Source organism: Danio rerio, chromosome 23, assembly GCF_052040795.2.
Source record: "Danio rerio strain M-AB ecotype USA chromosome 23, GRCz13ab, whole genome shotgun sequence".
Taxonomy (NCBI): domain Eukaryota; kingdom Metazoa; phylum Chordata; class Actinopteri; order Cypriniformes; family Danionidae; genus Danio; species Danio rerio.
Window position 1 is genome coordinate 4107501 of NC_141043.1, and position 23958 is coordinate 4131458.

General features: G+C 38.8%; 2 protein-coding genes across 4 annotated transcripts in view; one reads left to right on the forward strand and one right to left on the reverse strand.

Moving 5' to 3' along the window:
- The window catches only part of emilin3b (elastin microfibril interfacer 3b), a 28490-nt gene extending 22943 nt beyond the window's left edge, over nucleotides 1–5547 (reverse strand). For both annotated transcript variants that reach the window (XR_015523068.1, XM_087306434.1), the window contains exon 1: nucleotides 5039–5547. Coding sequence is in view for 1 of the 2 variants with exons in the window: in XM_087306434.1 (XP_087162560.1) it covers nucleotides 5039–5190 (152 nt within the window). In the remaining variant the exon portion in view is untranslated. The remainder of the gene's footprint in view (nucleotides 1–5038) is intronic.
- Nucleotides 1–23958, forward strand: part of raf1a (Raf-1 proto-oncogene, serine/threonine kinase a) — a 778989-nt gene that overhangs the window by 65466 nt on the left and 689565 nt on the right. The gene's annotated exons all lie outside the window — the stretch shown is intronic.

Consider the following 23958-nt stretch of genomic DNA (forward strand, 5'->3'; position numbering starts at 1 on the left):
GTGATTCATTTTTATGGACTTGTTTGTTAATGGGATGCTCATTTACATTTTTAACTCCATACGTAATGTGCTGTAATTGCCGATAATCATAATAGTTTATAACAAAATTGCACAAAGCTCGAAACAAAGACATGCAAACACAACTCTCTTCTGCGGGATTTCATGTGTGATACAGTACATACACACTATTGACCTTATTCTAAAATGCGGAAGTGCGCTTGTTTTCGCGATTGTCTTAGAACTTCCGATTCAGTCGTCTATGGGAGAAATGACTAGGAATAATAAACGGCAGAAAATGGCCAAACTACTTGCTCAACAAACAAATGTTTGCATGACTACACAGACCAAGTAGCATAATATAATAAGAAAATATTAAATTTCAACATTAAGCAGCGTAACGAGCAGTTGTTAACGTCAAAAAATGAATGGAAGTGAATGTGACCGGAAGTCGCGAGACAAAAAGATTCAAATGGCAGCGCCCGCTCGACAGCTGAGAATAAGGTGAATAGGTTATACTTTAGGTCATAATTAGGCCCACACGGAATCTGCAAGCACAGAAATCCACAGATTTTTAGCCCATCATTGAGGCAATAGCTGCGTCCCAAATCGCATGCTTATGCACTATTCTACGCCATTTTGTAGTTTAATTAGTGTAAGTAGTGCGTTCACACTGAAAACTCTAAAAATAATAAGTGCACTTTAATAACCCGGATGATGCAGTCATTCAGCCAGTAAATGAAGTGTGTAATGATGGACACTTCACGCACTCAACAACCGCAGGTTTTCTCACAAAGCAGAAGGGGCGGAGCTATCGGACGCACATGTTGGATAACTTTATTTATTTTGGATGGTGAAAGCAAAATTCTCCTACGAGAGTGATTATAGCACCTCCCGATGGTGAATGCGGTTATGCTCACGGCAGGTATTATTTGATAATTCGGTCGTTTATTTCACTGATTTGGCAACCGTCAAACGTCATCAGGGAAACGGTTTGAATTTTCGCTTACTAAAAAAACATTAGTGCTCCATTTGGGACGACACTACATACATATACTATCCTGTTGAGTGTGTAAGTGCATTAGTACATAGTGCATGAGTGCATAGTGTATAGTGTGCCATTTAGGATGCACCTTATGAATTTACTTGTGTAAATGTCTGTAAATTTCTATTTATTCAGTTTTTAAATTAATTTCACTAATATAATTGTGATATTATTATAGTAAGATTAAAATCTTCGTATACAATACAGATTGTAAAGTAATATTTTCTATCTTTTAGTAGTATATGAGAGACTTGATTTGTGTACCAAATAAATTGGATCTAATTGGATTTGAATTGTGAACTTTAAACAAAACAAAAAAAATATATTTCAAATATTAAGTTTGTAGTTATGATGCTCCTAAAATCATTCCGCAGAAATCTGCAGATTTTTTTTTTACAAAATTCTTTGCAGAAATAGCAAAAAAATGTCCGCAGATTCTAGTCATAATTCATTCTATTACCTACTGGGTTAATAACTGCCTTAAATTATGAATCTTTCATCAGTAGTTATACAGTATGATCTTATTCTGCATCCCTAATCCTGCCCAAAACCTGAATCCAACTTCTACCTTACTAACAATTAATAAACAGCTAATTAGTGTTTTATTAAGCTAGTAGTGTTAGTTAATAGTTTGTTACCGTGAATTGTGGACTAAAGTGTTACCAACACTTTAAAACACTTTTGTTTTGTTTAAAACACTTTTGCAGGGTTCCACACAATTCATTCATGTTGTCCCAGCACAAATCGATTAGGTTAACAGTTTTAACAAATAATGTGGATTGAACATAAAAAATTAAGTTCTACCAATGAAATCTCAATTATTGTGTTGTTTCAGCTAATTTTAAATTCAGTAAGTAGTTTGTACAAGCAATAAAAAAAGGTCTAATTGCTGTTTTGGTGAAACCAGAGAGGTGTTAATGTTGTGTAGGTAAATGTGAAATGGCTTGTTTAAAATGCAGCCCAATACTAGATTTTGTACAATTGCAAGTGACTAAATAGCCATGGTTTGCTATTGGTGGTTCTCATGTGAGTGATCCACCATCACTTTTACCTCTTGTTCAGTCTGCTTATTGAAAATGAGGTAATACAACACAATTCTCACTGGGATTGGATCCTATTTTAACGTCAGGAAATTTTAATAAAGAGACTTGCTGGGTTTCTATTATTCCTATATAACTGTGGACACTACATACACACAGTTCTCTCCAAACAGCTTACAAAAGTTGATTTTCATCATAAGTGCCCTTCAAACAATAGTTACAAGAATTGTCTCATTGTTTGGCTTAAAAAAATAGTCAAATATATAATAAAGAGAAAATCTGAAAAGTTTTTCAAAATATGAAATCTCTTTGTGGGATTTCTGAAATAAGCGAATATGAATATTTGTCCTTGCATCTTGTATCACCTGTTATTAACATACCATAGTGTATATATATGTACATTTTTTGTTATTTATTTTTTTCATATGTTTTATTTTCTTTAATAGATGTTAAAGCTTCCTAAAATAACTTACAAAGTTATACTATATAAAATATAAATGGTCAAGATGATCATGCTTAGATACACATACGTTCAGTAGAAGCACTAACAGCTCAGTTGACGGGTCACTAAGGACAGATCAGATCAGGCAGACACAACATCACTGCCAACATTCACAATCCGCATTTGATACCACTGCCATTTCTGAATTCCTAGATGCCAACAGGTCTTTGATGTGGGTTTTTCAACAAGCCCACCGCCTATCTGTGAGCTGGATTCAAAACGATCCTGAGCACTTTGAGCAAAACTGCAATATTGATTTTTATAAATGTATACTGATATTCTTTCCCAAATATATCTCATTAGATTTAGTCTTTCGGTTGCCAAGATATTGCATATGTTAGACTACTTTAATAACATATTCTTAAACCGTTTCAAAGCACATTTGTGGGGTCATGCACTGATGTTGGACAAGAAGGTCTAATTCTCAGTCTCTACTTCCCCCGAAAGGTGCTCAGTAGGGTTTAGGTCAGGACCTAGGTCAGATTAGTAAAGATCCTTCACACCAAACTATGTTTTTTTTATGGTGCTTGCTTTATAACACAGAGTCCCCGTTTCCAAACTGTTCCCACAAAGACGGGAGCAATTAGTTGTCCAACATGTCTTGGTAAATTTTCCAATTTAATTAATTTAATTAGCTGATTTATTTTACAAAAGTACAAAGAAACACTTTCCAAACTCTTTAGTCAGCAGATGAATTGTATTTGGAAATATAAACAAATTAAAATGTTGATGGCAGCAACACACTCCAAAAACATAGGACAGAGGCACATTAAACGCTGTTTCACATCAACTTTCCTTTTTAATGTTTATTCATCTGGAAATTGACGATACGAACGGTCAGTTTTACAAGCAAAATTACAGTCATCATTATCCAGCCTGATCTGACGAGGAAACTTTAAGTATTTTACGTTTCGTCAGTTTAGTGGCTAATTCGTACAAATTCATACGAGTTCAGTCAGTTCATTTTAAAAAAGAGGCGTGGCACCCAACCCCACCCCTAACCCCAACCGTCATTGGGTGATGCGCAAATTGTACTAAATTGTACGAATTAGATCGTTCAAATTCATACGAATTACCCACTAAATCAATAAGTTACGAATTTCTGTGAGATTGCGTTGCATTATCTGCTTCTCCTTTACACAATGAGTAATATATTTTAAACAGGAGACAGATCTGAACTGTAGAAAAACCAGTCAAGCACATGTATACTGTCTATGAAACCACACTGTTGTAGCACATGCAGAATAAGATTTGATTTAATACTCATAGACTTTCCATAGGAGCAACCCAGGCTCATTCTGAAAACGTAGCCCTATATTAATTTCTGGAGATTGCCAAATACATCATAGTAGGTATGTTTTTTTTTGTTTTTTGCAGTTTTTGTTATTGCTAATCTAACAGAGGCCGCTGTGTACACTTTTTCAGATTTCAAATTTCTCCTGCGAGCGCCATACGAGCCTGCTCTTCTTGAGTAAATCCACCAGAGGCTTCTGCCAACTGACTGACTTACCCTCCTCTTTCTCTAAACCCAACCAATAGTGTTTTCAAAAGCTCAGATTAACCAGCACCCGCCCATGTCCCTGAACCCAACCAACAGTTTTAAAAAGCAATCCAGAAAAAGAAAAGCCCTTGAGGCCGCCCGACTTTACAACGTTTTCATACCTTACCACATTCTCACCATGTTATTTACTTTATTTTTTTGGCTTATCCGCTTTCTGAAACTGTTTTTCGGTGTACTTGCACCCCATCGTCATGGTCAGCTCCTCTGCATCTGAAGTCTACCGACGTACAGTACATTGCGAGCTACTGAACAAACTTGTAACAGGTGGAAAGCCGTCCACATGGAGGTTAACGAGGAGGAACATGAAATGCAGCCATATGTACTTATATTAGTTAAGCGTTAGTTATTAGCTTATGTATGTTATTGGGACGATATTCTAAAGTTGCAACTATTCCTCATTTACTAAAAGTTAATAAATTAAAAACAGCTGCAACTTTAGAATAACGTCCCAATAACATACGTACACTATTAACTGATACTTAACAAGTCTTTATTAAGTTATTTACTAACCTCTTGTTAATGATCTATTACTAATTTATTAGGTATAGTTCTAAATCATTAAAATAGTTGTCATTTACAACTTGTTAACGAACAGCTTGTAAGCTATCTATTAGCCATCTATAAGGCACAGTTATAAATAATTAACAAACTATTAACTTTTATTTAACAAGTCATTTATAACTTGTTAACAAACAGTTTATTAATGGTCTATTAACTAGTTATAATGGATATTTATTCTAAAGTGTTACCGAAAATGTTGTATAAATTTCTTGTAAATAAAGCATCTGAAACTGTAGGACACTGCTGTCACTGCATTGCATTTCACACACACATGCATTATTAAGTCAGAAACTGTAACTTTAAACCTTCAGTAAACTTTAGCGTTTACTTACTTATGATGCCCCATTGGTTTTCCAGGGTTGTGCTGCGGGACGCTTCCAGACTTGTGTAGATTGTATCTATATGGACTTCCATAGAAAGTTCCTTTGGCATCAGCTGAAGTCAGTAGCAGTGTGACCAACGGAAATGCAAAAATCCACCTCATCTTCAAGCAGCAGAGCACAAAACACCAGCAGAAAAAGCCATAAAGTGGAGTAGAATAGAAAGCAAAAGCTGAGGAGGATAAGCAGAAGAAGAAAAAAAAAAGAAAAAGTGAAGCCAAGTCAGCTGGGCTTTAGAGTCCGGAGGTTGTGAAGTGTTGCTTGTTTTCCTTGCTGAGTCCCACAAGGTTTCTCCGAGCACTGATTCAGTTGTTGGCGGGCAAACGGCACTGCAGTCGAAACATCTGCTGTTCTGGCATCATCCTGCCCACTTCAGCGCTCATACAGACAGACGGACAGACAGACAGCAGCAGAAGCCAGAGACTGAACAGGAGTCTGCACTGCGCTGCTCTGATGCCTCTGTCAACAGTGGGCCGCGTGAGCTCTGAGGGGGACGCCTGCATTTGCATATCCCTCCCCAAACCCCGGGCTGAAATGAGACCCAGCAGGCGACAGCAGGGGTGAACCCGTTCACTTCTTGTTTCTCCCGAACCCCTTAAAAACAAGAGCATGCTCAGAAAACCTGAAGCGTCTGCCTGCTTGTTTGGTTCTCATCGGTTTTAATCTGTGTAAAAGTTAGAGCGGGATTAGGGATATTTTCTTTGGTTGCTCTGTGCCAAATCTCCACCCCCTTCATTGACCTCAGCCCATAACCTCCTCACGTGCCTGCAGCCATAAATCTACAAACATTTCTGCTGTGATTTCCCTTCATTTCTGCTCAACCAAACGCAGGCTCCATCTCAGTGTAGGGTAACACTTTACTCCACACCATCCTTGATACAGTTGCACATCTATTCATTCATTTTCTTTTCGGCTTGGTCCATTTATTAGTCTGGGGTTGCCACAGCGGAATGAACTGCCAACTTATCCAGCATGTGTTTTACGCAGCGGATGCCCTTCCAGCTGCAACCCATCTCTGGGAAACATCCATACACACTCATTCACACTCATATCGTCACGGAACAGAATGCATAGCAAAATAGTGCGACTGATATTTTATTGTCTTTCCAAACAGCACCAACTGGCTGGAAAAGTCTCAGCAAAGTATAATTGGATAAGCACATTGATGAGGATGGCTTTTGGTGACTAGTCGGCTGGCGAAGCAGTTTATGGTCATTGAAAAACAATTCATGATGGCGTGTTACCGGATCAGGAGTATTTCCACAGTTGTTCAACGTTTACTGAGCCCACGAGAAAAAGCACTTCTCTCACTGGCGTCAGGAGATCGCATTTACAATGTCGTGTTTGCTTTTCATTCACACATAATTATCCAAAGCAAAGGCAAGCCAGGCAGTTTTATTTGCAGAACGCTTCTTGCAGGAATGCACCAATGCATAGAGAACAAATGCACTTTGTTTTACTGAGACAATCTGATGTAAAAAATCAAAACCAAAAAAATAAACAAGATCATATTTTGGGAACACAAAATGGGAAATGAGACAATTTTATGGAACTTAAATCTGTTTAATGACACTGATGTCTTACTGTATTTTATTTACACACTCTTATTTAAAAAAAAAATTATATATATATATATATATATATATATATATATATATATATATATATATATATATATATATATATATATATATATATTTCCCTTTATTGAATGTGCACAATAGGGTAATTTATTTATTTATCCATTCATTCATTTATTCTTTCATATTCACAGTGGAATGAACCGTCAACTAACCCATCGTATGTTTAGCAGCAGATGCCCCTTCCAGCTGCAACCTATCACTAGGTAATGCAAATCTATGTAATATAACATTGATAATGAAATGTAGGCCATCTATTCATCTGAAAGAGATCATTTCATGACAGTGTCTTTTCAAAAGGTACAACTTTGTAGAATTTTAGATACTAGTTTGTACACTTTGTACACAGTTTGTAGTTTGTACACAGATACTTATATGGACCTCAAGATTCCAGTATATGGACTTTGCTTACAATTGTGTCAGACTGTCTTGTTGCGATTATTTGCTAAAGCTTTTAGTATGATATACAATATTATCACAATATTAAGCTAAGATTCAGAAAAGGTTTCTTAAAAGATAACAATAACAAAAAAAATCTTTAGTTTGTGTATACATCTTCAGAGAAAACAAATGTTTTCAACAAATTAAAATGGCAAAAGGATGATAAAGCACAAAAGGTTAGACTTTACTATAAAGTCTCATTACAAAATGTTAATTAATGCATTCAAATCAACTGAGTAAACAAATTAAACAATAAAGAAAACAATAAAGTTGCTGTGTTACACCTCATTTACACAGGGTTTCAGTGTCAATGCTTGACAAAGGGCGTGTCTGAAGTTGGGGCTGATGCGATCGCCATAGCAGCATCAGCCAATGAAACAAGTCCGTAATCGGCTACTGTCTGAGCTGGATTATTTGCCTAAAATGATCTGATTGGCTGACGTGCGAGTATAGCCACTGAAGGGGCGCCAACAAGTCCACAATTCAGTTCGGCAATGCTTGACGTCACCCATACAAAGTGAATAGGAAGCATTGATGCTGACGCCCCATGTAAATCTGTTCTTAGTTGTTCAGAATTCTTGTGTCCAATTAAAAAAAAAACACACACACAAACATACAGTGCATGTAATTAATTAATACTACTCAAACTCAAGTTACACTGGAACTACGTCACCTTAAATTAAAAAAAAAAAAGTGGAACTTTCTCATTTTCTACAGTGGCAGATTATAGTTTCTACTGTATATCTGTAAAGAGTAACACTTTAGTTGTCACGGTCACACAATGACAAGGAGGGTTATCTCTGTTCATCAATTTGTTCAAGTAGTGCATTAATAAATAAGAGAAGCAGGTAAGTGAGAGTCTTTGCTGTAGAGCAGATGGATTGTTGTTTACGTTGTAGACAGATAGCTTCAAGGAGACAGAGCGTCAAGTCACTACCCTTAATGGTAGTTCTGTTCATCCACAGGTTTGAAAGGAACATCCTTAGGTTAGACGATCATAGGAGATGAGGAACATCCACAGAAGAAGTCAAGTCAGGGAGAAGGTAAGGTGAACCGTCAGACTTCGATTCCAGCCACTAAATGACTGGAATTTATTATAATCACTTAGGGGTTGTATAGGGAGTGCTGATGAGGGGTGCAGGTGTGTCTGGTTAGAACTCAGGAGACGGTGCTCTGGTGTGATGAGAGGTGGCAGGAGATGGGGAGCAATGATTGGTGCTGAGGGAACAAGATGGTGAGAGAGAGCCGGGGATGTGACATTAGTTTAAGTAACAATTTACATGATTTAAGCTGCGGTCACACTGGAACAGGCATGCAACTCGGTCCTGGAGGGCTGTTGTCCTGCAAAGTTTAGTTCCAACCCCAATTAGACACACCTGGGCTAGCTAATCAAGCTCTTAAGCTGCGGTCACACTAGAGTTTGTGTGTGCGAAATTCTGTCGTACGGCGCTGCAAAAAGGGGCGGGAATAAACAATATTATTAGGCATTAAAACAGCGAGCGATTGCTCCATGTTTTAAATTTCTGTCCAGAGTGGTCATGTTTTGATCCTCGGTTGGTCTCACGCAGTCAAGTGATGCGATTTCGGAGTTCACCAAGCTTGAACTTTGCACCTCAGCAACCTGCGAAACTGAACGCATGACCCTGCGTTTCCGGTCTGATGCACTGAATGGAAGTCTATGGGGAGAAAATTAAACTGTGACCGCAGATTTAGGCTTTCTAGAAACATCCTTGCAGGTGTGTTGAAGCAAGTTGGAGCTAAAGTCTGCAGGACACCAGCCCTCCAGGACTGAGTTTGGACACCCCTGCACTAGAGTTTGATCTTGCGAAATTCTGTCGTACCGCTCTGCGAAAATGGACGGGATTAAATAAGATGATTAGATATTTAAAAAAGTGAGCGATCTGTCCATGTTTTAAAGTTCTGTCCAGAGTGCTCATGTTTTAATCCTCGATTCGTCTCATGGAGTCACATGATGCGATTTCGCAGGTCAGAGTTCACCAAACTTGAACTTTGCATTTCAGCGACCTGCGAAATTTGACGCATGACCTTGCGTTTCCGGTCTGACGTATTCACATAGGTATGAATGGAAGTCTATGGGTAGAAAAGTCCAGTGTGACCACAGGTTTTCTACTGGATATTTACCTGCCTATTATTAATATATAACTAGCACATATCCTTGCTGAAATATCCAGCTTAAACCAGCCTAGGCTGGTTGGCTGGTTGACCAGCCTGGTTTTAGAGGGGTTTTGGCCATTTCCAGGCTGGTTTCCAGCCATTTCAAGCCTGGTCTTAGCTGGTCAGGCTGGAAAATGACCAGCCAAATCCAGCTAAAACCAGCCTGGTTTAAGCTGAATATAGCTGGTTTTGCCTGGACTCCCAGCTTGGCTAGGCTGGTCAAGCAGGTTTTAGCTGGTCATATCCCAGCCTGACCAGCTAAGACCAGGCTGGAAATGGCTGGAAACCAGCCTGGAAGTGGGCAAAACCCCTCTAAAACCAGCCTGGTCGACTAGTTAAAACCAGCCAACCAGCCTAGGCTGGTTTAAGATGGATTTTTCAGCAGGGATCTAATATGAACTTCCCTAATCCTACTTAAACCCAACTTACTATTAACAAGCAACTAATTAGTAGTTTATTGAGCTAAAAATCTTAGATAATTTTTTTGTTAATAGGGTGAATTGTACATTCAAGAGTTCACACTTAGATATTGTTTGACAACTGTTAGCAAGTTAGCAGGTTTGGCATGCTGTCCCAGGAGAGAACCCTGAGCCCGGAGATAGTTGAGCCCAGGGCTCCCGCCTGGTTCATAGATCATGTAAGGGGATTACGAGATCAGGTAGTTCTCGAGAGCTCCCCGTGGGTAAGGAGAAATGGAGGAGAAGGTTTGGATGGGGGGTTTCTTCAGAAAACGAAGTTAAGGGAGTAGTGCTAACTAGGCTACTCATAGTGAGTTTGGATTAATCTGATTGGCTAATGCATGTAGATGAGTGGCCAGCTGCAGTCAATCATATCACGTGCTCCTCTCGAAATTAGCAAGTGAAACTTCATTTAAAATGAAGTGTGCCCATGTAAAGATAAAATAAAAGTCCACAATCTAGTGACTTTCAAAATAAGGTCTGCACTACATGTTGAAAACCAAATCAAACAGCTAAAAATGCAAGAATATCTGAAAAAGTTGACTTGACTCACATTCTCCCATTATTCGCAGACTTGATCCTCTTACCCATTGCTGTATAATATTTGTTTTCCTGCATCCCTTTGTGCTACACAGTGCATAATAAAACAGCAGACATTTAATCCACATGCTTCAATTACTTTATTCAGTTGTGTTAAGCCATTTTTCTTATTTAGTTTTCTGGACTCCCGTGAACTATCAAACATCTGTGAATAGTTTCAGATAAGCACACTAATCTCTCCTGCCAAATGGCTTCCATGCATAGGAGAGAAATGTACTTTCATTAACATATTTGCACTGTATTGTTCACCGCATGAAAATGTTAATACATTGCAGATTTGCTGGAACTCACGTGCTGAGGGGAATTCATTTAATGCAATAACCTCCAAACTGCAGTGTAATTTTTAAGCATGCGTCCCTGCGGATTCTTGAATGTGTCCCAAAGTGATGAGTTGTTAAAAAGTACACCACGTTAATAGAGAAAACGTAAAGCAAGAGCTACACTCACAAAACAAGACTACTTAACAAATTGCTTTTTAAAACACTGTCGGTTAGGTTTAGGGAAATGGGTGGTTGCTGGTCAATTGGTGCTTTTGAAAACACTATCAGTTGGGTTTAAGGAGGAGGGTGTTTGGGGGATAGGTCAATCAGTTAGTCAGTTGACAGCGGCCCCTGGTGGATGTACGCAAGAACAGCAGGCATGAATGGCACTTTTTGAGAAAAATTTGACATCTGAAAAAGTATACACAGCGCCCTCTGGTGGATTTGCGAAACAAAAACTGAAAAAAATGTACCACCTACGACATATTTGGCGCTCGCCAAAAATGTATATAGGGGTACTTTTTCAGAATAAGCCTGGATTGTTTTTTACAGTGGACACTCAAAAACTTTGCTGTTTGTTTAAACTACTATTTATTATGAGTTGAAACAACACAATATTTAATTTTTTTTTTTTGGGGGGGGGGGCAACTTAATTGTTTTATGTTCAAGTTTGTAAAAACAATTAAGTTAACTTAATCGATTTGTTTCATTCATTCATTTTCTTGTCAGCTTAGTCCCTTTATTAATCCGGGGTCGCCACAGCGGAATGAACCGCCAACTTATCCAGCAAGTTTTTACACAGCGGATGCCCTTCCAGCCACAACCCATCTCTGGGAAACATCCACACACACATTCACACTCATACACTACGGACAATTTAGTCTACCCAATTCACCTGTACCGCATGTCTTTGGACTGTGGGGGAAACCGGAGCACCCGGATGAAACCTATGCGAAGGCAGGGAGAACTTGCAAACTCCACACAGAAACGACAACTGAGCCGAGGTTCGAACCCAGCGACCTTCTTGCTGTGAGGCGACAGCACTACCTACTGCACCACTGCCTCACCTTAATCGATTTGTATTGGGACAATTTGTTCATGTTGTTTCAACACAAATAGATTGGTTTGGTTTTTTATATATAGACAAATTTACAGTGGATTAAACATAAACTTATTACGTTCTTCCCCAAAAAATCTCAGGTAATGTGTTGTTTCAGCTCATTTTAAATAGTAGTTTGAACAAGTGTGTGTGTGTGTGTGTGTGTGTGTGTGTGTGTGTGTGTGTTTTAGTGTTGAGTGTAGCTACACACTATCACACAACATGAATGAACATACTGTACCACTGTCTGATTTAGGGAGAAACCAAAGAGTGATAAATATTAATGAAAATGATACGGTTACAGCACTGAGGCCCACGTCTCCCCGACACACTCCTTTACGCTCATTTTTAACAGCGGTATTTCTGAGAGCGCCTTTGGAAGGAGACCAGAGAAATGACAAAAGCTGTTTAACGGTACACACGCAGGCCAAATTCTTCAAATGGTGACCTGCTCCCCATCAAATGAAATAAAGTCTGTGAGGACATGACAACTATATTGGTTTAATAATGTGGGCATGTTGACAGATCCAGTCAAAACATGTTAAATTAAGATTTAAAAATATATAGAGAGAGAGTTGTGTACGGATAGCAGAAGGTTTAGCGATGGGATCTGTGAGCTGCTGTTAGTATTTCTTGACCATTTTTTTTTTTTTTGGCTGGTAATCTAAATCTTTATTCTGTACCCTGAATGCACTGCAAGTTAGGGTGCTTTCACACCTACACTTTTGTTTTAGAACGTGTCTCGTTTGCAGTTAGCGTGGTTCGTTTGGCATATGTAAACAGGGCAATCGCGCTCTGTTACGCGCCAAAGTAATCGCTCCGAGATTGCTTGAATGAGGTGGTCTCGGCTCGATTGAAACGAACCCTGGAGCGGTTCGATTGCAGTGAGAAAGGGATTCGATCCGAGCGCGATTATATCACTGTGTTTTATGGATATGTAATACGGCTATATGAAGAGAGAATTATGAGTAAGGCGGGAAGTTTCGCGAGTCTTCGGATGCCCATTTCATATACATTTTTCATATCTTCTCTGGGCCACTATAGGCTAACGGCTGCTTTAGCCAGAGTTTACTCTGCCAAATATTTGCCAAGAAATTTTTGATTTAAGTAAACTTGTTAAATGTAGGTGTTTTTTTTTTTTTTTTTTTTTACATTTTTACAGATTTTTGCCAAAACAAAAAAACAAAAAAAAAAAAAAAACAAGTAATTTAAACTTTTTTCAAGTTGAATATTTTACAGTGTGTGCCGTCAAACCGATGAAGATGTTTCCTATAATGTGCTGGTGCGTTTTCTATTTGCATATGTTTTTTAAAGCTACAACACTTTGAGATCTCTCGGTCACCATAAAAACACAATATTTGAAGCTGCCATCTGGATTTGCAGGAGATTTATATATGAAGGTGACGTTACAAAAAAAATCACTGTGAGATTTATCAGTGTGAATCCATAAATACCTCAGAGTCTGCAGTGTGTGTGTGTGTGTGTGTATGTGTGTGTGTGTGTGTGTACAGAGTTGCTGGACTATACATCTGTGGAGACAGAAGACTTGTGACTTACTTTCTCACTCAGATAAGGAATGTTTGGATGCTTTGGGAAGTGCATATAGTGTAAGGTAAAGAGTAGAGTTACTCACAGCTGGACTGCATCTCTCTGTGGATGATCATCTGGACAGCTTTATTTGCTCGTCTGACACCTTGATCTTAAGCAGACACTGCACTAAACCCTCAGTCCCTATATTCAGTTGGTGTGCATTTCTATTACCTGTCATTCTATAGTAAATAAAGACACTAAAGAGATCTCTTTAATGTAACAACAGTTGGAGATTTGGAGAGCCATTGTGGGAAAAAATGTGATATACTTTACAATATGGTTTTCATTGGTAAAGCTGATATTTGTACATCATTTATTAATCATAGTTATGATTAATGTATTATTAAAATCCAAATTCATTTAAGGTAAGTTAGTGCACTATGAGTTAACTAACAATGAACAACTGTATATCCATTAACTATTGTTAACAAAGACAAATAAATACAGTATTAAATGTAATGTTCATTGGTTGTTCATGTTAATAAATACGTTAATTATGAGTCCTGTGAAGTGTTAATAAAATGTGCTTAATAAAACTGAATATGCTCTTACAGTGTATTTTAAATCTTAAAGATATAATTTTTCCCCAAAAAAATGTAACATTACATGAACATTTACAATGCATCTGGAAAGTGTTCATAGCGCTTCACTTTTTTCACATTTTTTTTTTTTTTGTTACAGCCTTATTCCAAAATGAAGTAAATTCATTTATTTCCTCAAAATTCTACACATTTTCCCCCATATTGACAATGTGAAATTGTTGCAAAATTATTATAAATAAAAAAGCTGAAAACCACGTACATAAGTGTTCACGGCCTTTGCTCAATACTTTGTTGATGCTCCTTTAGCAGCGATTACAGTCTAAAGTCTTTTGAATATGACGCCACAAGCTTGGCACACCTGTCTTTGGGAACTTTTGCCTATTCCTCTTTGCAGTAGCTCTCAAGCTCTATCAGGTTGGATGGTGTACAGCCATTTTGTTCATCACCTATCTTCCGTTTTGGGTCGGTTTTGGACCTGAGTAGTGCTGGCAACACGATTATTGAATTAACCTCTTAAACCCAAGTGCTATTTTGGGATTTCCGCCTGGATTTTGCCTACCCAAATATAAAAGCTACCCAAATCCACATGTAGAGGTTTAAATGCAAATATTTGGTATTATTTTAAAGAAAACCCTTTGAATTTTCATAAAACACTATTGGAAGTGTTTAAAATAACTGTATATGTTGTCTGTGTTATAATAAACACCTAAAAAAGAGGCGCTTTTTGTATTTTTTTTTTTATAAACTCAAATTTGACAGTGTATCTTTTAGGTTCTGTGTGGTCTAGCGTGCTGTAATTAATGTTGGTGGTTCCTGCACATGTCTGTAATCATAGGAAAAAAGACAAATGTCTCTACCAAAATCTATGCAAAAGTTATTGTTTTCCAACTGATGAGAGGTGCTATATAAGCCACAGGGAGCGATCATTGTTTTCATATTTCACTATTCTTTTGTTTGATTAAACATAATTCACTGTGTTTGGACCACGTCAGACATATAAAAGGTTTACTTATGCACATCACCTCAAAAACAGAGGAGAATGGCCCTGAAGTGCACAGCATAAGGTAAGAGATGACAGCTGTCTGTGCTGTCTGGGGCTGCTTATTGATCATAAATGTATTGTTTTCACTTCTGCGCCATGGAAACACCACGATTCATTCGGCAACTGTTTGATATGTGAATATAAATCAGTAAAAAGAATGCTAGAACCGTATGAGCACCGTCAAGAGCTTTCATTTGAGCTATAACTTGTACATGTGTCATATATAAACCATATGAAAAATATAGAATGAACCAATGTTCGGGTATCCACAATACTGTGTATTTAAGTGTAAATAACTTTTGTACAGTAGAATAAAAACCAAAGTGATGCATATGTGCATAAAATATAGATTCTACACTTTCAAACGAAACCACTTAAGGGGGTCTGGTGCAATGCTAGCCCTTTAAATCTTAAAGGGAAAGTCCATGGCGTCACCCAGTACCGGGTCCTCGGAGTTTGAGAGCAGTTGCACTCGCCTTCTTCTTATTTGTGGTGACCGATTTAGGTCATAACAAGTATTTTGAGTCGAATTTCACACATTCTGGAGACGCTGACAAAATTGGAGCCCTTTAAATGCTCTGTGTCAGAGAATGTTGTATTGTATCAGCAATCATGCATCAACAACTGTGGCCAACAGCACAACTGAATGGCTGTTTGGAGAGAGCGGATGTAGCTTTACCATCCTGACTCCAGGCCTCAGCTGTCCATGAGGCAGCACAAACAGTGGTGTTGACCAGCGTGCTTGTGTTGGTACACACATTGATGGATGCGTGCATGCACACACACAGCTGCAGTGTGAACAGAAGACATAATCAGTAGACCACTTCTGGAGTCTGTTTGACCTGCATGTTAAATAAAGTGTTTAAAGTGTTGAGCTCATGTGCATCTTACTGCTGTGTGTGTCTATGTATATGTGTGTGTCTTTGCTTGTGAGTGCATCCCTGTGAGTGTGTGCGGATGCCTGTGTGAGTGCATCTGTGTGTGTGTGTGTGACTGCATGCATCCACATGTGTGTCTGTGTGTGTGCATGCATGTGTGTGGGCTTCTATATGGGTGTCTGTGTGTGCATGTCTGTATGCGTGTGATTATGTGTGCGCATAGATGTGTGCACTTGTGTGCACGTCTGTGTGTGCGCGTGCATACATGTGTGTGCATACATGTGTGTGTCTGTGTGTGCGTGCATACATGTGTGTGCATGCATGTCTGTGTGTGTGCGCATGCATCCGTGTGTGTCTGCATAGATGTGTGCATGCATGCATGCGTCTGTCTGTTTGTGCATGCATGTCTGTGTGTGTGCATGCATCCGTGTGTGTCTGTGTGTGCGTGCATCTGTGTATAGATGTTTGTATGTATGTGTGTGTCTGTGCACGCATGTCTGTGTGTGTGTGTGCGTGCATCGTGTAAGCACGCATGTGTGTGTGTGCGTGCATCCATGTGTGTGTGTGATATAGATGTGTGCATACATGTGTGTGTGCATGCATCTCTGTCTGTGTGTCCGTGTGTGTGTCTATCTGTGTGCATGTTTGTGCGAGCATGTCTGTGTCTGCATAGATGTATGCGTGCATGTGTGTGACTGTTTGTGCACACTTTTCTGTGTGTGTGCGTGCACATGCATCGTGTGTGCATACATGTGTGCGCGCATATCTGTGTAAGTGCATGCACCCGTGTGTGTATACGTGTGTGCGCGTACATGTATGCGTCTGTGTGTGCATGCATGCATGCATGCCTGCCTGTGTGTGTGCATGCTTCTGTGTGTGTCTGTGCATGCATGTGTCCCTATTTTTGTGTGTGTCTGTACATGTGCGTGCATGAGCGTATGTCTGTGCATGTGTGTGCTTGTGTGTGTGTGTGGGTTAAAAAGGTGATGAAGTCCAGATGCTTAGTTTAGAGTACTCGACACATGTGACTGTGTGTGAAACTGAACAAACACAGCTAATTAAGAGCCCGTGTGATTTCAGCCGTGCCCCTGCTTCATCTTACCCTTTAAATGGATCACAATGAAAGCTTTCTAACAGTGAGTCCAGATTATTGAGACATAATACTGCACATATAAGCTGCAGAATCTGCTTCTAGGGAGGCTTTTTACATTATTCACTCTTTTGAGCTTCAGTCTCAGTGCATTGCAGTGACATGAGATCTGCTTAAAGCTAAACGCTTCCCATCTGTGTGACAGACAGTTTGGCACATCAACTCCTGTTTGCTTTATCTGGGCTTTCTACAACATCCTCCAGCCTAAGAAGATGCACAATTGTGAAGGGACAGTGTAAGCCGGTAAATCTTTATGTTAAATATTAAATTAATTAGTCCCCAAAAATGTAAAAATTCTAAAAATAAAATCCCTAATGGAAATCTTGATAGTTCACAGACAGTGGTGTAGTCCTTGCTATACGCACGTATACTCAGTATTTTTTTAGTTTAGTTTAGTTTAAACTTTATTGTCCACTCTGCTTGACACAGAAAGGAAATTTTTTTTCCACACTGGATTTAGGACAACAATTACAAACATACAACAACGACACAATAACACTTATCAACACAACAACATAAGTTAAAAGTTTAAAAACCAAATTAGCCCCATACACAATACTGCAAATCATACTTGGTAACCACCTCATTCACTACAAACATTGATCCGGTTTAGAACAACAACTGCCATTGGGATAAATGACTTTTTATAGGCATTTCTTCGTGCTTTAGGAACTCTAAACCTGCGTCCTGATGGTAGCAATTCAAATGCTGAGTGAAGGGGATGTGTATTATCTTTAAAAATCACAACTGCTCTTTTTTACCGTAAAAGAGTCAAATAAAATCTGCAATGAATGCTGTTTGTGACCAGTTATCTTATTTGCCTGATTGATGCTTTTTTCCTTGAGCTGTTTGGGTATTACCACTTCTAAGGATCAATAATTGATTATACCCTCAGTATACTCACTTGTTTTTCTGATTAAACTTTCCTAATTTACTTGTATTTGCGTCCCCTTTAACTGTATACCAAACAGGGTTTTTTTTAACTCACAACTTAATTTGTTAAGATGTGCCTATCTCTTACAATTCTTATTTAAATATTTATATGACACATTTTTTTTTTCTCCTAAAAGGATCTGATCCTGATCCACACTAAAATTAAAATCCTAAAATCGCCCCTGTAAAACAGTATTTCACATTTGTCTTAATTGTGCCGCTAGTAAACGACACTATGCAGTATATAACACTTAAACAATTAGGCAAAGACTTCTCATAAATCGCCTAACAATGTGTGATTTAAAAGGGTAACTACTAGTATATGATAGCGACAACAGAAGACAGACTCCTAATAGTTTGGTTTAAAACAAGCATGCACGAATGTGACAATTAAAAATAGTAGCTGATTGATGTTTAAAGGAACTTATAAAATGTAAAGTAATAAGCCAGTAAAGAAAGTAAGCTAAAAAGCCGTCTTTTCATGTATGCACAGGCCCTTTTGAGTTAACTTAAATACAGGTAACTGATGTAAAAAAAAAAAAAATATATATATATATATATATATATATACATATATATATAATCTCCAATGAATCGAAGAAACATTGACTTTCGTCGTTTCTTTGCCTACTTTCATTTAAAATTTATTTCGGGTGTAATAGTACACCAGCTTTTTTTCTAGGACTACACCACTGTTCACAGGATGATAATGTAAAGTCTGTGTAAAATCAAAATGTACACTGTTTATTTTGCTGGAGCACATTGTTATTCTTTAGATGAATAATGAATCCATGCAAATTAATCCACTGATTTGTTTTGGAAATCTTCAATCATACTCTGAGCATCTGCTTCTGCGTTTGGAGCGGTGCTCATTATCTGATGACCACAACACAGCCGCAGTCATCTTAAAGGGGTAGTCCAATGCTGTTTCATACATTTTTACACTGTTCAGGGGTGAGACTCTCATGCTCAAGCATGTGGTGACAAGTTAAAAAAAAACAATATTTTGGATGTCTGATTATTTGAGTATTTCTTTACAAAAAAAGTCTTACTACTAGTGTAGATCAGAATTTACCTTCTCTTTTTTGAAATCTTAATGTAATGGTTAATGTAACCAAGAGATCAAATCCTTTTGGGGGCAATAAATAATGCACAAAGCATGATTTAGTTTTTTTGTTTAGCCAGTAGTTCCCTCGGTTTAAACATTTGACATGAGAATAAATGACATATTTCAGCATGGATGTATAATACCAACCCTGGCTCATTCTGATAACATACCCCTATATACATTTCTAAAGAGCGCCAAATATGTCCCAGTGTCAGGGTTGGGAGTTGAAGGAGATGAGGCAAGGACCCAATTGCAGCAAATGAAAATTATTTATTAAAAGGAAAACAAAATAACTTTATATATATATATATATATATATATATATATATATATATATATATATATATATATATATATATATATATATATATATATATATATCCACTGTGGGGGTTAACATGGCAAAATACAGACTTAGGAATTCTAGACAGGACCAAAATTTCATGGCGTCCTCAATGAAGACACATGGACACTAAATTAATGACGATGGACCAGCAAAGGACAGAGCACACTATGAGAATAAATAAGAAAGACAAATCAATAAACAAACAAGCGGACAGGTGAAAATAAAAATTACAAACAGAATAATAAGGTGGGTGGGACAAGATGCAAGACAAAAGAACACATGGTACAAAAACACAAGTCTTGTGCTCAAATACAAACAGGACTAGAACACACAGCCAATGAGAGAACTCATTGACCGTGTGCTAACATGAAACTGAACACTAAGGGTGCACTCACACTATGCTATACGAACCGTGCCCAGGCCTGTTTCCTGGATCGTTTAAGAAGTGTGAGTGCTCTGAATCGGACTCAGGCGCGGTTCATTTGGCCGACCCTGGCCTGGTTGGAAGAGGTAAGCCAGAGCATGGTTCACTTGGGCTTTGGCGTGGTACGCTTGTGTGTGAGTGCAAAGGCGCCTGAGCCCGAAACTGAAAGCGAAAGTGATTTTTAGGGATTGTTTTATATGTGTTTATTGGTCATTCTTCTGTTCAATGAACGCAAACTTTCGTAGATTATTAAAGACGCAAACCCCTTACTGCACGACAGCTGCACCTTCAGAAAACCTAATTCCTGCAGCACGAGGACTTTATGATTGTTTATGAGCGTCAAAAGTCGCTGATCTGTTTGGCGAAATATTTGACTGTGTGTCACTGCATATCAAACAACTTAAACGTCATGTGCTGAGCGAAAGCGCTTACTGAAGACCGCATCATCGATGACATGAGCGTGCCCAGGCCTGAATATAATGTGAGTGCGGGCCGTCGGGGGAGATGGGAAGGGGGACAAGCGTGCTTACGCTTGTGAGTACACCCTAAAACACGTGGTTACAATGTAAACATGAAACCATGTGATGCACGATACAAAAACAACAGATCGCAAGACACGAGTACACGACATATAAAGATACTTACCATGCTTTCACATACGCAACGTGAATTTTTACTCTCAGCGGCATTCGAAACCAACTAGCCCGAGACGCTGAGAAAGAAACATCACGCCGCAAACAAAATAAACACAGTCTCCGGGACAGGAGCGTGCATCCAGACCACGTCCAAATCTCACTTACCTGCATCAAGCTCGAATGTGCACGGCTCGAGCGCAACCAGGATGGTGCTCATACAATGACAAAGACAGACAATGATGAAAAAAATGGGAGCTCAACCTGAGAAAACTCGAGCCAGGCACAATATACAAGACAGGACAGGACCAGTGCCTGGACTCTGTCGCCAAAACAAGAATTAACAAGACTGAAGTGGCAGAATCCTGACACTAGGAGCTACGTTTTTTTGCCGTTTTTATTTTTGGGAATTCGCCAGAGGCCGCTGTGTATGCTTTTTCACATCTCAAATTTCTTTTGCAAATGCCATTCACACTTGCTATTCTTATGTTACCCACCCAGCCCCTTCCCTAAACCCAATCGATAGTGTTTTCAATAGCACTTATTGACCAGCAGCCACCGACTTCTCTAAACCCAACCGACAGTGTTTTAAAAAGCAATCCAGAAAAAGAAAACCCCTTGCGGCTGCCTGATTTTTACCACATTTTCAGTTTTTACCACATTCTCACCCTGTTATTTACTTGTTTGTTTTATTTTTTGGCTTTTCTTTTTGTCTTTCCTGATTTCTTGAAGCATTCTTCAAGAAATTTCTTCTTGAAATTTCTTCACAGACTCAAACCCTGTCTTCACGGTCAACTCTGCTCTGCATCTGGAAAACTTTGACATATGCGGTGAGCTAACTGGACAAACTGGTATCAACGGAAAAGCCGGCCACACAGAGGTAAGTGGTCAGCTGTTAAGCACTAAAAGGAACAGTGTCATACCGCCCCTTAGCTTTCGTTTTAAAGACAAAATAATAGGGTGAGGAGCTCTGTCACTCAGGAGTAGCTCAGAGCAGAGTCGCTCCTCCTCCACATCGAGAGATGTCAGCTGAGGTGGCTCAGGCATCTGTTTAGGATACCTCCTGGACACCTACCTAGAGAGGTGTTCCAGGTATGTCCCACTGGGTGGAGGCCTCGGGGAAGACCTAGGACGTGCTGGAGGGACTATGTCTCTCGGCTGACCTGGGAATGCTTCAGGGTTTTCCCGGAGAAGCTGAAGGAAGTGTCTGCAGAGAAGAAGCTCTGGGGTCCTCTCCTAAGACTGCTGCCCCTGCGACCAACCCCAGGAAAAGTAGAAGAAAATGAAAGAATAATTGAATGCAGCCATACTTTCCTCTGGCTATACAATACACAATCTCCAGAAATGTATATAGGGGTAGGTTTTCAGAATGAGCCTTTGTTGTATAATACACTAGAGTGCATTTGATTGATCAGAAGTTTTGATTTGAGAAAATAAACATATCCTCCCAGTCCCCTACCATCACTCCCTCCCCCAGGCCCGGATTGGCTAATCGGGAGGACCGGGATAATTCCCGGTGGGCCGGTCCGTTTTTTGGCCGCGAGGGCCGGTGTCCCTAGTTCCAGAATCGGTTGCTCTCAGCAGTCACACTTTTTAAAAATAATTTATTTATTTACTTGACCACAGCCTTCTTATTCATTATTTTACCGCAGCTCTGCTCTTTTTATCTATTTTCACGTAGCCTCGTGAGCAGGATGCAAGTTAATGATGATATAACCAGATAAGTCTCCATTTAACGTTCAGCTGTTGTGGTACAGTGGATAGAATGTTAGATTATGACGCGGCCATCCTGGGTTCGGTCCTTGTCTGAGTAACAATTATTATTATTTTTTTTTTCATTTTTATTGTTAAGACATAATACTGTAAGGGTTGTTGAACATTTGAAGTTCTAAAAGTGCTGTTTTCTCAAAAAAAGACGTGATAGTGTAATTAGAAACTGAATTGGAAATAACCTTATTTTAATATAGTCAGTGGTGAACTGAGGTGGGCCGGTCTGAGGCTTGAAACTCCAGGGCTGAAAAAGAGTCCCACTCCGGCCCTGCCCTCCCCCGTTCCTTAATATTAGCTGGTATGACATACTGTAGCATAACATACTTAAAACAGCTGACAAACACCTTCAGCTTCAAGTTGGACCTTTTACAGTCAGTGAATAAGACTCAACAACCACCATCAACCGATCCCATTTACTGACATTCACTGCTCTTTCCAGGATCACAGTCCTTAAATCCTCCCGAACAGACCTACAACACACTGTTCAGGTGTCTGAGAAACAGCAAAGCGTCCGGCTCAGACTGTGAAATCCCATACTCCCTCAAGCACTGGGATCACAGACGTTTCCAGTCAGTCTCTGGAGCTCTGTGCTGATTTAAAGTGCTTCAAAAGCTCATTCATTGTTCCTGCAGGCCATAATAATGAACTCAAAGCACCCCATTTCCCTCTAACTGACTTCAGTGACCCTCTTAAAACCATTATTGGTCATATTATTTGATAGGACATCTGCTCCCTGTGATACACCTCATTGGGTAAATGCTCAGTGAATGTAGTCATCTTGAAGTCTTAGACCACATCATGGACTCTTACCGGCCCAATCGTATAGAGGGCACAATGAGGCACCAGGCACGCCAGCTCTGTCATATTCAGTTTATTCATGACAAGTTACATTTGTTTAATGCTATTATTAGCATTAGTATTTATTATATGCATGTTTGTATTTGTTCTTATAATTTTTTCATTTAGACTTGTCCACCTATCAGGTTTTAGAGACATATGCATGACCTCTTTGTTGTTATTGTTCATTCATTAATTTGCTGGAAATTATAACTAATTTTAAAATAGTTTTGAAACAAATCTTTTTGCTTAACAAATGGAATTATGGAAAAAAATAAGTAATGGATGTGTTCAGTGGAGTTTCCTGAATCAAGTTCAAAAGGAAGATGCTCCAATGGAAGATACTCGAACCACAGATGGGACTCAGTCTGCAGCCTGTACATCTACTGGTGACCTACTCACACCTGCAGCTTCTTATCAATGGACGTCCAGCGCTCTCTAACCCCCATTGCCTAAACCAGTGGTTCTCAAACTGTGGTACGTGTACCACTAGTGGTACGCAGGCTTCCTTCTAGTGGTACGCGGAGGAATGAAATATGTCTTGTACATGCTTCCCACATTTCAAAGTTTACCAAAAATGATGTATGTAATATGCTATATATGAAACATAGCCTATATTTCTGAGGTAATCTGCCATGATTTTTTTTAACTGTGCAGAGTTGTAGCTGCTTTACTGGGCCTACTACGCTACTGTATTTCAATACTGCTCATTTTGGTGGTTTTTTACTGTATTTTACAATTGTCTGTATATTTTTGAATAGTACTGTGGATACTTAATTGTAGATTTTCATTCAGTCCAGTTTAAAGCAGAAGCTGGTCTTTTGCAATATCCGTTTTGACATGTGCTTCTCTTTAAATGTTTTTAAATATAATTTTTTTATTGTTTTAGTTTTATTATTAAATTTGAATAAATTTATATATATATATATATATATATATATATATAT